The sequence below is a fragment of the Trachypithecus francoisi genome, unplaced genomic scaffold (assembly GCF_009764315.1).
Source record: "Trachypithecus francoisi isolate TF-2019V2 unplaced genomic scaffold, Tfra_2.0 Lachesis_group0, whole genome shotgun sequence".
NCBI classification, from domain to species: Eukaryota; Metazoa; Chordata; class Mammalia; order Primates; family Cercopithecidae; genus Trachypithecus; species Trachypithecus francoisi.
In genome coordinates this window covers 168,321,712-168,340,118 of record NW_022681453.1, presented here as the reverse complement: position 1 = coordinate 168,340,118, position 18,407 = coordinate 168,321,712, and the positions used below count along the sequence as shown (strand labels likewise).

The 18,407-nt window shown below is 41.0% G+C and overlaps 1 protein-coding gene across 1 annotated transcript in view; it reads left to right on the top strand.

Moving 5' to 3' along the window:
• Positions 1-18,094, top strand: part of EFHB (EF-hand domain family member B) — a 61,215-nt gene extending 43,121 nt beyond the window's left edge. The window contains exons 9-13 of the mRNA XM_033212773.1: positions 247-401; positions 8,338-8,545; positions 12,656-12,868; positions 14,905-15,086; positions 17,757-18,094. Coding sequence (XP_033068664.1) covers positions 247-401; positions 8,338-8,545; positions 12,656-12,868; positions 14,905-15,086; positions 17,757-17,930 — 932 coding nt within the window. The 3' untranslated portion in view covers positions 17,931-18,094. The remainder of the gene's footprint in view (positions 1-246; positions 402-8,337; positions 8,546-12,655; positions 12,869-14,904; positions 15,087-17,756) is intronic.
• The last annotated feature ends 313 nt before the right edge of the window (positions 18,095-18,407 follow it).

Here is an 18,407-nt window from a genome sequence, read left to right as displayed (position 1 = left end):
TTTTAGATTTTCTTCTTGAGCAGAGAGGTAACATAAAACAGAAATATTAATTTTTATCAATTAATTTATGTACTTTTCTTTATAGTACATAAGGATTTTCTGACATGCTGCATAATCATGTCAGAGTTAGATGTTCCTTTCATTCACAGAGGTTGCGAGATCTCTCTCACTCTCTTTTCTTAAAAGGTAGAAATAATATAGAAAGACTTTAAACTTATGTAAAAAACTTTTTTCTCTCTTCAATAGGAGTTGGTGATCTCATCCATAATAGACTTCCGGGTGAATATCTTCGAGGCAAGGATAGACAGCGAGCCCTGATTGCAGCAGTTCGGCATCACTTGAAGAAAGTTAATTACCAAAAATTTGACACTTTGCTGGCAGCCTTCAGGCACTATGACAAGGCCAGTAATGGGGGAGAGCTTTTTGGTGATGCATGGACTTACAGATCCCAGCAGTTTGATGTAGGTCAGGGGTCAGCAAACTATAGCCTATGGGCCAAATCCAGCCCACTGTTTGTTTGCATAAGTAAAGTTTTACTGGAACACAATCATGCCTGTGTTGTTTTTAGTATTGTCTGTTGCTGCTTTTGCACTATGAATGCAGAGTTAGGTAGTAGCAACAAAACTGTATGACCTTCAAAACCTAAAATATTTACTATTTGCCCCTTAACAGAAGACGTTTGCTGACCCCTTTTGTAGATTATTGGTTGTCAAAGTGTGGTTCCACTACGACCATCACCATCACGCGGGAACTTGTTAGAAACGCACATTACGGCCGGGCGCGGTGGCTCAAGCCTGTAATCCCAGCACTTTGGGAGGCCGAGACGGGCGGATCACGAGGTCAGGAGATCGAGACCATCCTGGCTAACACAGTGAAACCCCGTCTCTACTAAAAATACAAAAACTAGCCGGGCGAGGTGGCGGGCGCCTGTAGTCCCAGCTACTCGGGAGGCTGAGGCAGGAGAATGGCGTAAACCCGGGAGGCGGAGCTTGCAGTGAGCTGAGATCCGGCCACTGCACTCCAGTCCGGGCAACAGAGCGAGACTCCGCCTCAAAAAAAAAAAAAAAAAAAAAAAAAACGCACATTACAAGGCCCATTTCAGAAAATACTGAGTTAGGAACTCTGGGGTGGGGCCCAGCAATTTTAGCAAGCACTCTAGTGATTCTGATGCACATTCAAGTTTGAGAATCACTGTTATGGATTATTAAACTGCAGTGTGCTGGGAGCAAGGGGCAGTGGGTAGCACTAGGGGTCCCTGGGGAAGACTTGACAATCTATACCTAAATCTGAATTTGCACACAGAGTACCTGCATTCTAGGTCCAAGTCAAGCTTAGAATGTCTTTTCCCTGGGAGCACAGTGTGGCTGTAGTTTTGAGAGTATAAGATATTCAATGTTCAAGCTACTCTAAATTTTATTCTTTGAAAAAATCAGATCAATCTAGGGCTACGTAGTTACCTCGCATCATTTTAGGCCATCGTAGAATTGCTTTTACCAAGTTGCACTGCGTTTAGCTTATGCTAAGGAGCACTATAAGAAACTGCCATTGAAACGTGATCTATTTTTTGTTAGTATGCCTTTTATTTTGGTCAGATGCATCCTCTTTATAAGAAACTCAGTCTTGACAAAGGAAATAATTGCACTTCATCTAAGTATCTGGATGACTGGTTTTTATCTCATGGATAGCATATATTTTGTATTGATTATGCACACCTTTTTACTTTGGTTACCAGGAAGCTTGGAGCCAACTCAATAAGTAATGGTAGTGATATGAATAAGAGAAACTGCCACAATACATAGTGCCCTGCTTTTAAGAATTTTTCATTTTAAATGTAATTAAAGATGATCATCTTAATAGCTGTTGATTATCTAAGTGAATCACCAGGCACATTCCTTATGATAAATTAAGCAGGGAGGAAATTACTGAGATTTAATGCTGATATGCCTTATATATAATATATATATATAAAAATTTTAAATATATATATAAAATATATATATATTATATATATATATATTTTTTGAAATGAAGTCTCCCTCTTGTCCCCCAGGCTGGAGTGCAATGGCATGATCTTGGCTCACTGCAACCTCTGCCTCCTGAGTTCAAGGGATTCTCCTGCTTCAGCCTCCCGAGTAGCTGGGATTACAGGTGCCTGCCACCACGCCCGGCTAATTTTGTATTTTTAGTAGAGACGGGGTTTCACCATGTTGGCCAGGCCAGTCTTGAACTCCTGACCTCAGGTGATCTGCCTGCCTCGGCCACCCAAAGTGTTGGGATTACAGGGGTGAGCCACTGCGCCCGGCCTTGATATACTTTTTAAATAGTTAATATGCACAATGTAGCATTCAGTGTCCATAAGGAGCTTTTTTTTCTGAAAGGGTAATAAGATGTGGGTCTAGTACAGCTGTAGGTTAATTTTTGATTATTTAAATCTTATATTATTGGGTGCCACATTTAATTTAATGGAAAAACAAAACACCACAAAGCAAATAAACTATGATTTTCTAAATGAATCTTCTTGGCTTATGAAATTAATTATGTTATTTATTGAATACTCATAGTACATCAAGCATTATTCCAGATAATGTGTAGATATTCCATATAGGGAACGGAAAATCTAGAGGAAGAGTTACACGTGGGGTAGCAGTAGTGTGCTAGAATTGGCTTGGGAGAGCATACTGTTAAATTTGCAGGAAGCTTACAAGCCAGTTGACATCACAATGGTAGCTAGAAATTACCATGATGAGAGTATGAACACCATGGAAAGCAGCACCTGCTACAAATCAGGCCTTTCTTCCACCACACTGCCAAAGAGCCAGTTGTTGAACATATGTAACACAACACTGAAGTAGAGTGAGGCCCAAGTACTATGATAAACTCAGAATTGCAATCAGGGATTTTGGCCCCTAGCTATCATAGACTATGTAATTCATAACAGATGTTCTTAGCAATGCAAGTCAGCTGATGATTTTCTCTTTTAATTAATTGTCTAATTAAGCATGTGTAGATTTGTGCCCACTTAAGCAGCACATTTGTTGTCAATATGTAAACATTGTTAACTTAAAACCAGAATAGTTTCCTAAAATAAATTTTGCTCCCAGGTTATAGGGTTCTCAGTTAAGTTCAATAATTGTGTAGAGTCCTTGTTTTTGGAGGGGCTGCATGAGGTCAGTAAGTCCAACTTCGTGTCTGTCCATGCCACCAGCTGATGGTATTTGCTCCCCTTGTGGAATGACTGAACTGGGGCTGGGGAAGATACCCAAAGGTGTTCAATGTGGAGGTGCAGTAACTAGGGTCATTCTCTGCTGTTTCCAATAGATTTCTCGGTAAAGTTGAGGTGGATGTCATTCAAATTGTGGTCAGAACTGCCTGGCAGTCAGTTAAAACTAAGGTGTCACCAACAGTTTGAGAGAGCTGCACCAAGGCATTTTCCCTTATGATGCAGTCTTCAGGAGTGGCCTGAAAATCAGAATATCATAGTGTCCCTCACCCCCCTGAACATCCTGGGTATAAGGTGTTCTCTCTCCAAGAGCTTGGTTGCTGCTCTCCCCTTATTGCCACAAAATCAGGGTATCCCATTCCAGTAGCTATAACTTCACCTTTTTCCCATTTATCTCCTATTTTCACCTAGAACTTTTGTCTGGAAAGGTCAGGCATAAAAGAGAATAAAACAGATCTCTGGAACTTTTCTAAGAAATCCCTGGTCCCTGTTATACCTGACCTTTACAAACAAAAGGTCTAGGTGAAAATAGAGAATATGGGCTGGGCATGGTGGCTCACGCCTGTAATCCCAGCACTTTGGGAGGCTGATCACCTGAGGTCATGAGTTTGAGACCATACTGACCAACATGGTGAAACCCCATCTCTACTAAAAATACAAAAATTAACCGGGTATGGTGGCACATGCCTGTAATCCCAGCTACTCGGGAAGGTGACGCAGGAGATTGCTTGAACTTGGGATGCGGAGGTTGCAGTGAGCTGAGATCATACCACTGCACTCCAGCCTAGGCGACAAAGTGAGACTCCATCTAAAAAAAAAAAAGAAAAAAAAAAGAAAATAGAGAATATGATTGGGAAAAAAGTGAAGTTACAACTACTGGGATGGAACATACTGATTTTATTTTATTATTTTATTTTATTTTAGAGATGGGGGTCTCACTCTGTTGCTCAGGTTGGAGTGCAGTGGCACCATCATAGCTCACTGCAGCCTTGAACTCTGAGCCTCAAGTGATCCTCCTGCCTCAGCCTCCCATGTTGCTGGGATTACAGATGTGAGCTATTGCTCCGAGTTCTCAGGCTGATTTTTGAGAGGTATACTCAACCAAGTGGTTATTATCCTATGATCAAGGACTGTCAACCCAACAAGAAAATCAGGTGGCTGAAATAGAATTAACTTTGAACCTCCTAGAATCCTTTTTATGCCTGGTTGCTACCAAAAGGGTGGACCAACCCTATGGGCACGGGATTGCTGTTGGGGGAGAAAAGATGCACCATGTCCAGGAATAGTCATGGCAGTAACCCCAATTTTCAAAAGAAGTCTTTATAACCCCTGTCCCTTTTATTCTGATTATTATTCAGGAAGCAGCTGAGATAGAATGAGTCCTTTCTGGGGACAGCTGCATTGAGTGACCGAACAGCTTTACTAAAATGTGGGCACCAGGAGCTGGTTGAGAAGGCCATTCCAGTGCTCAATAATACCATATGACAACGGATGGTAGGGAGTAAGAAAAGTTCATTGAATACCTTGACTAATAGCTCATTGCTGAATAGCTTTTGTGCTATAGGGTGCACCCCACTGACAGACTGAAAATGTTCCAGAAAGCAAAATGCATAACCCAGATTAACTTAACTTTATGGGTCCGACTGCTGGGACTAGAGCCATATGATTGGACTGGAATGGCAATTCCATAATTTGAGTAAGTGTCAATATTGGTGTGGCACCACTGATAGCTCTGAGGGGGGAGGGGTCAAAGGTTCACTATAGTCAGTCTGTCAGGAGCATGAGGGAGATCCCTATGTGGGATGTGCCCTCTCTCACCACGAGACAAATGAGTCAACTTCTGGCAGTCACAAGTTTGGCATGTAGTGGTGGCTTCTGCATTAGAAACATAGAGTCCTTTACCTTGTGCCCTGTGTGTAATGGGGGTCTGTTGCCACGTATATACAGGCAGCAATGTTGGCGATCTGCATGGTTCAGGCTTCATCAGCAATTTGATTCCAATTTTTCCCATGCTTATGGTGAGTATCTACATGAACTACCCAGATAGTTCAATCACTAGCTATAATTTTTATCCTGTAGTTCGCAGTCCCTTAAAGGGGTGTCTTCAATCTGCTAGTCTGTTGTTTTCCAAGTGGCAAACCAAACAGGTAGGCCACAGTCAACAGCCCAAGAGTCAGTAAAAATATAACAGGTTTATCAAGGGGAGTATTGGCCAGAGCCATGAGAATGGCCTTTACTTTAGCTCAGTGAAGACCACCAGGTTTCAGCTTAGCCAAATTATAAGTGAACCAGATGCAGGCATTTAGAGGAGGTTCTGTGAATTGAGGGCCCCCTTGAGCCAGTGGCTTTGCTTCAGATGACAGAGTGGTGAATAAGTTCTTTTTTTTTTTTTCTAAGGGATCACTTCTCAGCTGAGTGTGGTGGCTCACACCTACAATTCTAGCATTTTGGGAGGCTGAGGCAGGAGGATAGTTTGAGGCTGGGAGTTTGAAATTGGCCTGGGTAACATAGTGAGACCCCATTTCTACAAGTAAACAAAAATAATTAGCCAGGAGGGGTAGTGCCAGCTACTCGGTAGGCTGAGGCAGGAGGATCACCTGAGCCCAGGAGTTTGAGGCTACAGTGAATTATGATCATGCCACTGCACTCCAGCCTGGACAACAGATAGAAGCCTGTCTCAGGAGCAGCAGCAGCAGCAATAACAACAACAAAAATATTGCTACCCTTTTACACGTAAAGCTGAGATGTTACTGGAGTTGGGCTGGCTGTATTCTTGACTATGCCATTTCCATTTGACATATGAGGCTTGTTTGCTCCTTTTTCATTCTGTTAGTCCAAGTTGGCCCACCTCAAAATGATTATCGGCTGGTGAGTCAGAAGGCCTCCATGGGTCTAGTGTTCGGTTTCCAGAAGAGCTCAGTGACAGGCTAATAGCCGCTTTTCAAAACAGGTCTACCTGGTAACTAAGTTAGGGAGGCAATGAGTCCTAAACTTCATGGTGCACCTCCAAGTGAAGGTTGCTTTTCTTTTCCAGAGGCTCTAATTGGCAAAACCACCAGTTATAGACTCATGACTCAAAAGAGTCATTAGGGCTGTGGGGTCCCAAAGGTACTAACAATTGTCTATACATGGCTCTTCTTGATCAGGATAATCCCCTCTGTCACATACGAACATTCACTGTACAGACATGGAAAGCATCAATACCAATTAAACATTCAGCCTGGGAAGCCATAGCAATAATACATTGTTATCTTTAATTCGTCTCTGCAACCTCTGCCCAAACCCCATTAATTGAATTCGGACATCCTTCCCTACCACCCTCTCCCAGGACTGGCTATGATGATGATTTCGGGAACTGTATCCAAACCATAAAAATGTGAGAATCTCACCCCACTGAACAGATGCATCCCTCTTGAAGACCTGGAGCCCTTGGTCCTACTTCTGATCATCTTTCTCCCTAAAGCAGTTGAGATCAGGGCTTGTGGGAGGGAGGCATTAAGGGTGCAGAGGGAGAGAATGGCTTTGCACCAGTAAATAAGAAATATTTACTTTGATTTTGAGTGGCATGATGGTGGCATGGTAGCTCCATGAAACAAACCACCAGTGTTTTCAGTGCACACAAAGCCCTGCATATTAGGCAGTAAGTTATCATTGACAGCATCTGTTTCAGTTTTGGAGATCTCTTGATTCAACGGCCACATCCCACATTGCTTTTCAGCTAGGGATGAGTGTGGGTTTGCATTTTGGTTGTAGTAGAGACTTTTGTTTGTTTGTTTTTGAGATGGAGTTTCGCTCTTGTGGCCCAGTCTGGAGTGCAATGGCGCGATCTTGGCTCACTGCAACCTCCACCTCCTGGGTTCAAGCGATTCTCCTGCCTCAGCCTCCTGAGTAGCTGGGATTACAGGCATGTGCCACCATGCCTGGCTAATTTTGTATTTTCAGTAGAGACAGGGTTTCTCCATGTTGGTCAGGCTTCCAAAGTGCTGGGATTACAGGCGTGAGCCACTGCACCTGGCCTGTAGTAGAGACTTTTATAAAGGAGTCTACTTCAATCCAGGGCATTTGCAGCTGTATTGTCAAGATCATATGTTTTAAGTTCTCATTCTGTTTGAATACAAGGGTTAAGTAGGGAAGTTTTCCAGGGCTGTGGGTCTGACTGCAAGAATTTATAATTCATCTAGTCAGTTTCTCATTCTCTAGGGGATTGCCTCCATCAGCATTGTAAATCCAGTCCTGGGCAGTAAGAGCTTAAATACTATGCAGTGACTCATTTATGATTTCTCTTGGGAGTTACTTCCTCTCAGGGAAGTCTCTCCGTGGGGGCCAAAGCTCCCCTATAGCAGCCAGAATCCACTGCAGAAACACACAAACAAGAAAACTGGGACCTTTGCCATCATCTCTGAATGGGTTTAAGGTTGGCTTGATAGACTGCAGGAGGGGCTGAGTGCTAAGATGTCCCAGTTGTTAACATTCTTCCTTAACAAGCATTGTGTGCTCTGTCCCTTCATCTGCTAAGTGAATCAGCCAGTTTCTGCTGAGAGCCCTTATACATTTCCCTCTGTTCATACTCAGTGTAGGTACTTCTGCCTTTAAATGCTGTCTGAAAAGAGGTGAGACTTTTTCCCTCCACCCTCCTCCCCCTACTTACCAGGATGAATCTTAGTGTTACTTGTTACAGTGGGGCTGACCATCAGATCGGGAGCATGTCCCTCTTACCCATAGGAGTGTTATCAAAACCAGACAACTGTCCTTGAACCCACTTCCGTGAACTTATCCTGCAACTATCTCCCCAATTTCTCCTCAATAACAGGCAATGAAATGAAGGGCCATTTATTGCTGGGTTAAAACACAGAAGGTGTTAAAAACTTTGTAAGGATAAACAGTTGTAGAGAGCTGTCAAAAGCACACACCCATTGGTCCCATGAAACGTCAAGACCATATCATGGTAACACTGCTCTACCACAGTCTAAACAGCATATTTGACTCCTCTTCTGTGAAAATTGAGACAATTTTGAATGTATGTGATGAAGCTGTTTTTTTCTTAAACTAAATAATGTTGCCTACTCTGCTCTTGAAGACAACTCCCATTTTATGTTCTTTTGCTTCCTGTATAACAGAAGGGAGATGGGATGATAGATAAAGCCGAGCTGCAGGAAGCTTGTGACCAGGCCAACTTGAGTTTAGATGACAAGCTCCTGGACCAGCTATTTGACTACTGTGATGTGGATAATGATGGCCTCATTAACTATCTGGAATTTGCAAATTTTCTTAACTGGAAAGACAAAATGCTTCTTAAAGAGTATGAAGAGAGGGTCATTATTAAAGGTATTTAATTCTTGAAGATTTGATGAATTATTTTTTCAAAATAATTGAAAGTTTATTATTATTATTTTTAATACAGACGAGGTCTCACTATGTTGCCCAGGCTGGTCTCAAACTCCTGGGTTCAAGGGATTCTCTTGCTTTGGCCTCTCCAAGTGCTGGGATTATTGGTGTGAGCCAGCATGCTTAGCCATTTACTGAATTCTTAAATGGACTTCAGTATTTTAATTTTTCTAGGAGCTCAGCTATATTCAACTTTAATATTATATGAAAAATAAAAATATACACATATACATAGTGTTTATTTGCTTGTTTGTGCATAGAATATCTGTGGTAGTGTAGGAAAAAATCAATAACATTTATTATTTCCAGGAAGAGGCAGTTGGATGGCTGAGGGACAGGGTGGCACTGAGACTCACTTTTTAACCTATGTTTTTGTATCTTTTGAGTTTGGAACCATGTACTATTTATTCAAAAAAATTAAAAGCACAAAACTTACACTGAAGCTCAAAATATGAAAGACAGTTTCTCAGAAACCTGTTTAGAAACAATTATCTGAGTAATTAGTTCCCTTTCCCAGGAAACACAGAATTTGACACAAAATTAGATTTTAAAAATTTTGTATAAAAAGGAGAAACAGCATAATCTTTACTTTTGATTCAAATATTATGATGTTGACATCAAGCTTGTCCAACCCGTGGTGCAAGACAGCTTTGAATGCTGCCTGACACACATTTGTAACCTTTCTTAAAACGCTGTGAGTTTTTTTGCAGTTTTTTGTAAGCTCATCAGCTGTCCTTACTGTTAATGCATTTTATGTGTGGCCCAAGACAAGTCTTCTTCTTCCAGTGAGGCCCAGGGAAGGCAAATGGTTGGATACCTCTGGCCTACATTTTATCTTCTTGCATCATTACATGTATAGATATACATATGTGTATATGTACATATTTTAAGCATGTCTAAAATAACACTGAACGTACTATATAAGGCTTTTTAAAATTTAGCTTTCACATTTCTCTTATTCTTCTTTCTTCTTTTTTTTTTTGACAGGGTCTTGCTCTGTTACTCTGGCTGGAGTGCAGTGGTGTGATCTTGGCTCACTGCAGTCTCTGCCTCTCGAGCTCAAGTGATTCTCGTGCCTCAGCCTCCAGAGTAGCTGGGATTACAGGAGGTGCGTGCCACCATGCCTGGCTAATTTTTTGTATTTTTAGCAGAGACAGGGTTTCACCATGTTGCCTAGGCTGGCCTTGAACTCCTGGCCTCAAGTGATCCTCCTGTCTTGGCCTCCCAAAGTGCTAGGATGACTGACATGAGCCAACATGCCCAGCCAGCTTTCATATTTCTAAGGAATGAAGAAATGCTTTTTTGGTTTCTATGAACTACATTTCAGTTCCCTCATGCTGATATATTATGATTTACTAAGCCATTTCTTCACTCTCTGAAATTTAGGCTGTTTCTAGATATTTTAAAAGTAATATGCATAATGTCATAATGATCATATCTCAAAAAGCTTTTTATTTCTCATTTCTTATGACTGTTATTATTGTCTCAGAAGTAACTCTATTTTCATTTTGCTTTTCTAAATGATTTTACTGATTTGCAATTTTATCAGCTAAGTCTGTGAGGTTTTACTCCAATCTCACTACCATTGAGTGTTATTTCAAACATTCTTACATTCTTGTACTTTAGTTGGTTTATAATAATACCTCATTTGCCTTACCTTTTTTTTTTTTTTTTTTCTGGAGACAATGTCTCACTCTACTTGCCCAGGCTGGAGTGCAGTGGTGCAATCATAGCTGACTGCAGCCTTGAACTCCTGGGCTCAGGTGATTCTCCTGCCTCAGCCTCTTGAGTGACTGTGTTGCCCATGCTGGTTGTGAACTCCTGGCTTGAGGGATCTTCTCTCCTCGGCCTCCCAATATGCTGGGATTACAGGCATGAACCACTGCACCCGGCCTACCCTAATTTTTGTATCTTGATTATTAGAGGTTCAACTTTTTAAAAAGATGTTTACATTTTTATTTCCTCTTGGGATGTCTCTTTTCTAAAAAGTGGAGATAACTACTATTTTCACTTTTGTTCTTGAGTCATGCCTTTCTGTGAAGTCAAAACCAAATTTTGGTCTCTCCTGATGATGCGAGGGAGCCCTTATGGGTTAGCCTTTCTATTCTATCCACTAGGAAGGCATCAGAATCTTCCCTACCTAATGAAGCTTTTTTTTTTTTTTTTTTTTTTTGAGACAGAGTCTCGCTCTGTCGCCCAGGCTGGAGTGCAGTGGCCAGATCTCAGCTCACTGCAAGCTCCGCCTCCCGGGTTTACGCTATTCTCCTGCCTCAGCCTCCCGAGTAGCTGGGACTACAGGCGCCCGTCACCACGCCTGGCTAGTTTTGTGTATTTTTTTTTTTTTTAGTAGAGACGGGGTTTCACCATGTTAGCCAGGATGGTCTCGATCTCCTGACCTCGTGATCTGCCTGTCTCGGCCTCCCAAAGTGCTAGGATTACAGGCTTGAGCCACTGTGCCCGGCCCTAATGAAACTTTTTATAGAAAACAGCTCTACTCCTACTCTTTCATAAATGGGGTGACAGAGCTTCCTTCTTGGCACAACTCATGAAGTAATAGTAGAACGAAAAGCTTATTTCAGACCAGATAATTCTTCGAATTTTTTCTGGTTTTTGGATCCTAATTTCTTCAGCCATTTTCAATAGAGTTTTTGAGGATTTTCATCTTCTATGATTTTAGGGTAGAAACTGTTAAGTTTGTGGTCAGTAGGTCTAGAGGGGGCCCAGGAATGTTCTGCCAAAATTTTTCTGATATCAAATTCTATCTTACTGTTGACTTTTGGAGAAAAGTGGGTAAGTAATCTTTCAATTTTTTTGAGAAATTCTTTTTCAAACTTTGTCCAGATTTCTACTTTTGGTGAGGTAGAGGATTAGAGGATCTGGAACAGTAGGCCTGAGCATTTTCATAGCAGCCATTGGCAGGAACTGAGTGTGGGGAGAGGTGGGGTTGCGGGGAGGAATGCGTTCTTCAGAGAGGGAAGTCTTTTCTAGTTTGCCAGGGTATCCACCCTTCTCTAATACCAGCAGGCCACTTGCCTTTGCAACCCTTACTTGGGCTCCCCTGGAACCTTTAGAATTTTTCTAACGATGGAAACACCACAGCGCTCTCTAGTGGTACATATGTAGTAACCAGATCTGAAAAAGATGGCAGGAATTTATTCCTGAATTTCAGAATTGACTCAGCAAAGCAAATCTGCAAAAGAGGACAGAGTCTTCTGTCTCAGGGTTTTCTTTTGTACACTGACTTGTCAGGAATTAGTTGCAGAAACAGTTCTTGAGCTCACAGTGAGTTCTTACCATCTCTTTCGATGTTGTAACGCACGCTCCCCCCAGTCAAGTAGGTGTGGAATTTTCAACTACAAGCATGTCTTGTCTTATTTCTCCCTAGGGCATAGTGCTAGGAAAAACCTCTGCAGTTCAAGTTAAATATTAAAATACACTTTTTTTTTTTTTTCTTTTTTTGAGACGAAGTCTCGCTCTTGTCCCCCAGGCTGGAGTGCAATGGTGCAATCTCGGCTCACTGCAACTTCCGCCTCCCGGATTCAAGTGATTGTCCTGTCTTAGCCTCCTGAGTAGCTGGGATTACAGGCGCCCGCCACCACGTCCGGCTAATTTTTATATTTTTAGTAGAGAAGGGGTTTCATCATGTTGGCCAGGCTGGTCTTGAACTCCTGACGTCAGGTGATCTGCCCGCCTCGGCCTCCCAAAGTGCTGGGATTACAGGTGTGACCCACCATGCCCACCTGCTCTATTTTATTTTTTTTTAAGAAAAGAAATGAACGGATTTGGTCTCTCATATTTCAAAGCTTTATTCTAGAATAAAGTGAGTGGAGTGGCAGAAGAAAACATTAGGCCGTGTTCAGATTTCTTGGTGTATGACATTGGCCTGAACTTACTCTTCCACAGTTGGGTGTTGGGTCAGTGGAGGGGTCATGCCAGCTGTTTCCATTAGCAAGAAGAGACTAGATGGGAAAACTTACCCTGTTGCAGAGCAGCACGCACTAAGTAGTAATGTATTCCTGCATTTTTTCTTTCTTTCTTTTTTTCTTAAAGGTAGAAAACCAGATTGTGTAAACCCTACTGAGGCTAATGTTGAAGAACCTGAACCAACTCTCCTCATAAAGCCAGAAGATATTGTCTTAAAAGAACCAGGGAGCACAGAAAAGACTCTTCGGACACTTCTGAGACCAAGTGATAAAGTTTCCAACTACTATAAGACAACTTCTTCTGAGATCAATGCAGTTGTAGGAGCCGTTCCTTCTACTTGTATGTCACTTATTTGTCAAGTTTTAAAAGCATCAACAAACGTGGAAGCAAACTGTCCTTTGTCTGCCCTTGCATTGTCCCCTGCCTTTCTCCGTTAGATTAAGTTTCTTAAAGCCTTGTACCTTGCATTTAATTCGTATTCTAACTACCTGGGGAGGAGAGGCCCACATATAAATGTTGATTGAACTCAATTGCCAATGATGACCAAAGTAAAACGATTCTTTGTATATTAATGAAATGGAAACCATTATAGATCAGAACATCGAATGTTATACATCGTAGTAATTCAGATTCCATCAAGTATTAATATTAGATGATTTTAAAACCATATCATTCTTAGTTCCATACATATCTGCCTTCAAATATTTAAAGAGCTTTTACGTAGCATTTCTCTGCATATTCATTCCCCATGTTAGTTTGCTGGGGCTGATGTATCACAGCACCACAAACCGGTGTCTTAACAGAATTTTATGGTCTCACAGTTCTGGAGGCTTGAAATGCAAGGTGTCAGCAGGATTGGTTCCTCTGGTGGACTGGAAAGGAGAATCTGTCCGTGCCTCTCCCCTGGTTTCTGATGATTTACTAGCAGTCTTTGGCACCACTTGGCTTCTTCAGCATCTCTGCCTTTATCTTCACATGGTGTTCTCCCCATTTTCATGTCTGTGTCCAAATTTCTCCGTTTTACAAGAACTCTAGCCATATTAGGTTAGGGGCCCACCATACTCCAGTGTGACCTCATCTTGATTAATTACACCTGAAATGACTTTATTTCCAAATAACGTCACACTCTGAGGTAGTGGAGGTTAGGACTTCACCATATAAATTTTGGGAGGAGACAATTCAACCCATAACATCCATATATCAATATGAAGCATGATGAATATCATGCTTAGAAATACTATTTCTAAGTATTTTCTAAAATAGAAAAACTATTTTATGTCGATCAAGATCACATCCTTGGAATAAGGATATGACTGAGGACTTACATATTTTTCTCAGTTGGATTTTTATAGACATGCTGTACATTCTAGAGTAATGAAATCTTGTTATTCTCTTTAGACTGTGTTGTCCACTAGAAATAAAATTGAAGTCATCTATGCATTTACAAACTTTTTAGCATTAAAGAAAACCAGGCTGGGCATGGTGGCTCATGCCTGTAATCCCAGCACCTTGGGAGGCCAAGGTGGGAGGATCACTTGAAGCGAGGAGTTCAAGACCAGCCTGGGCAACATAGTGAGACCCTGTCTCTACAAAAAATATAAAAATTAGCTGGGCATGGTGGCAAACTCCTGTAGTCTCAGCAACCTGGGAGGCTGAGGTGAGAGGATCACTTGAGTCCAGGAGTTCAAGGCTGCAGTGAGCTGTGATCAGGCCACTGCATTCTAGCCTGGGTGACAGAGTGAGACCCTGTCTCAAAAAAGAGAAAGAAAAAGAAAAAAAAAAGCCATGTTTATTTTTTATTTTTTATTTTTATTTTTATTTATTTATTTATTTTGAGATGGAGTCTCGCTCTGTGGCCCGGGCTGGAGTGCAGTGGCCGGATCTCAGCTCACTGCAAGCTCCGCCTCCCGGGTTTACACCATTCTCCTGCCTCAGCCTCCCGAGTAGCTGGGACTACAGGCGCCCGCCACCTCCCCGGCTAGTTTTTTTGTATTTTTAGTAGAGACGGGGTTTCACCGTGTTAGCCAGGATGGTCTTGATCTCCTGACCTCGTGATCCGCCCGCTTCGGCCTCCCAAAGTGCTGGGATTACAGGCTTGAGCCACCGCGCCCGGCCAAAAGCCATGTTAAAAAAAAAGAAACAGGTGAAATTTATTTTAATACTATACATATTCAAAATATTTCAATAACTAATCAATATAAAAATTATTAAATATTTTGCTTTTTTGTACTAAAATGTTTGAATTTTACATTTGGATTACACCAAAATTCTTCCTAGCCACATTTTAAGTGCTCAGTATGCACATGTGACTGGTGGCTACTGTGTACACAGCTTTGTTTTAGAATGTCGGTTTTCTTTCCTCATCAATGACCTAGGTTACCCCATTTGTGGAGTTCCAACCATTCGATCTGACATCCCTGCTCCCCGAATTCGTCGCATCAGTGACAGAACTAATTATGGTGAAGAAGGTAGTGCGTATTCACTATTATATCCTACCATCTTTGCCCAGAAAGGAGTGTTTGAAAGAGACTTCTTCAAGACCAGATCAAAAGAAGAGGTATAGCATATAAGCATACAAAAATGGAATGTTTTATCTGTCAACGAATACTATTTTAGACTTTTCAAAACTTGGCTTTTTACATTTACAAAAGTCTACAGGATCCCCAAGGATAGGATTCTTGATGAATAATGCTCAACTTGATTGTGACATCTGGTACAATTCTTGAGGTAGAATTTAGACTGTGACAGGAATAGTAAATTCATATTGTACATTCAATATGGTCCATGTAAAGAAGAAAAATATTTTTCTAAAACATTTGATACGATTCTAGTTGAGAAAAGGAACAGGATCAATCCCTTCCTTATGTAAGCATCCTGATGGCCTTGGGCCTCTAGAACTAAGAGTGGGCATGAGGATGGTCACTCTGCCACTCTTCTTGTCCACTGGTATCATATGTCTCAGATTATCTGTGACAAGCATTGATTTAAAATATTCTGTCTTGTTGCCACACCCCAGGTAAGGTCATATATCTGTCTTATTTATTTATTTATTTATTTTTGACTCAGAAAACATGATGCCATATCCGAGATGATCTTCTTTGTAGATGGGTTATAAAGCCAGGGTTATAAAACCGGCTAGGTCTGAATAGCCACTGGGGTGCTGAGGGCTAGAGATTTATAGCAGTGCTCAGACTAGCCTGTCTACATCTGTGCTTATGGAAAGCAGGTGTAATTCAGGGAGTACTTGCTTCTTCAGAACCTTCATAGCTGGAGCTAGAAATGATATAGGAAAAGACATATGATGCCTTCTCGGACTTCAGATGAAGGATTGATGGCTTGGAAAATTATTAAATACTAACCGAATTAATGGCAGATGCATTCCAGCAATTCTTTCGCATGGAGGCAGGGCAGAGAGGAAAGGGAGACAGAGGCTGATGCCTGGCCCCAAAGGAGGAACCCAGTATCCTTCCTGCGGATCAAAGAAGAAAACCTCCCGATTGTGTTTTCACTTCCCTCAATCACTCTAAAAGGCCTATGAAATAGAACTTTAGGGTTTCCAAAAGAAACAGAAATCTCCTGCTTGTTTCATAATGCCTAAAAATTCTTTTAACTAGGAAGTCATCCTTTATCCCACAATTCTAGGTGAAAATTAAGAAGTCAAAGACCTGCTTGGAATAATAATGTTGACTTGAGGATGGATAGATTTCAGTAGACGTGTTAGGTAGTCAGCATACTACTGATAGCCAAACCACTGGAGCAAAGCTTCCCAAGGAGTGGGGGAGGAAGCAGAGGAGAAGGTAGGGGATGCTCAAGACTGACTCAAACCATTCCTGAGCTCACTCTGCAGGGGCCTTTTTAAACTACCAGTGGGTGGGGAAAATAGCAGCTATGCATAGGGGTATTGTGTTTTTGCTTTATAGCTGCAGTTGCTAGCAGCTCTGCTCTTCCGAATTTCAGAATTTGATTTGTATTTGAATAGTACTTAATTTGTATTTAATTTCACTAATTTCCCACAAGGGTACATCATTTCTAGGGGATTTTTTAATTGTTGAGATTCTGTTTGATAGATGTATTCGGCAACTGTTTTATTTCTTTGGCTATTCGCTGTCTAACCTTTTCATTCCCCCCCCCCCCCCCTTTTTCCTGAATGCTTCATAGTAAGTGCTTCTTCTTTTAAATTTAGTTTCATTTAAAAAATTTGTTTTCACATATTTTATTCCCACTACTAGTTCTTACTTTCTTTTCTTATATTTTTCTTAAGACATAAGAAGCATGTTTTTCCCCACCTTCATCTGTTTTAATAATTATCACTGTAGAGGATTATTAGTAACCAAAGGTTGCTGGTTTTCAGTGTGCTCCACTTTTAGTGTGCTCTCTTAATCATGGGTACACTATCTGTCTGCCATTTGCACGCATAGTTAAAGTTCCAACAGGCCAGTTAGATACATTTTATAAATGTTCGTATTATAAAGAATACAAAACTTGGCCATTCCTAGTGGCTCATGCCTGTAATCCCAGCACTTTGGGAGGCTGAGGTGGGTGGATCATTTGAGGTCGAGAGTTCAAGACCAGCCTGGCCAGCATAGTGTAACTTCATCTCTACTAAAAATAGAAAAAAATTGGCCAGGTGTGGTAGCACACACCTGTAATCCCAGCTACTCAGGAGGCTGACGCAGGAGAATCACTTGTACCCAGGAGGCAGAGGCTACAGTGAGCCAAGATCACGTCACTGCACTCCAGCCTGGGCAACAGAGTGAGACTCTGTCTCAAAAATAAATAAATAAATAAATAAATAAACAAACAAAACTAATGTTCAAGTGGCTTAGGTGACATACACAAGACCAAAATGACAATAAATGATTGAAATGAAACTCAAACCTAGCAAGTCTTCTTTACTTTTTTCACCCTTTTTACTTGAATTTTGCTACCTCTCCTTAAAATAATGAGACATTTAAAGTTGAAAGTAACTTTATATATTGGCTAGTGTATTTGAACACCCTCATGTTTATAATAACAAAATTATTCCTGAGCTGACAGTATTAGAATTTTGATATTTCCCTATTATATATATATATATACATACAAGCACATGCACACACGCAAATATATATACACACATACTTTTTGGAAAAAATATCCGTAGTCTTAGATATTATAAAGATATTTTTCATTACAAATTTTAAAACATATAAATAATGGCCTATTCATTTTAAATGCCTTTTTGTAGATTGCAGAGATATTGTGTAACATTGGTGTCAAGCTTTCTGATGAAGAATTTGAAAATGTATGGAATCTTGCATCAAAAAAGCATCACAGAGGAGAAGTTTGTGTTGAGAACATCAGAAATGTTCTAGATGAGCTGCGGCATGCAGACCGGATCAAGTGTAAAACACCCATGTGATATTTTTGGACTTCCTTCATTCAAGCAAAAGAATTATTAACTGTGTTTATCTAACATGTTCAGTCCATTCTGGCTTTAGATATTACGTTAGAGTTCGGCAATCACAGTGGTAAGACTCATATGCCTGTATGTGTTGCTAATAAATTAGATTTTGGATTTTAAAATTTATTGTTTTCCATAAAGCACCTAAGAGCTTGACAAGTGATTGAAGGGTTAACATGCAGCCTCAGTGAAGACATAGGTCAGAATGATATTAGAAGTTTTATAGGCCTAAGGATTCCATCCATTTTAGTGGGCCGTCTGAATTCGTAGTGTGATTTGTGATGCCAAGTTTAATTTTCTTTGTTGGTTAAGCCAACTTGGGCTGCGGTTTCTGTCACAGGTGATTAAAATGTAGTAACACACCAAGAGTAGGGAGATTCATGTTTGTGTAGTGGACTAAAAGCTGGATCTTGTGCATGGAACTGCAGGTGAATT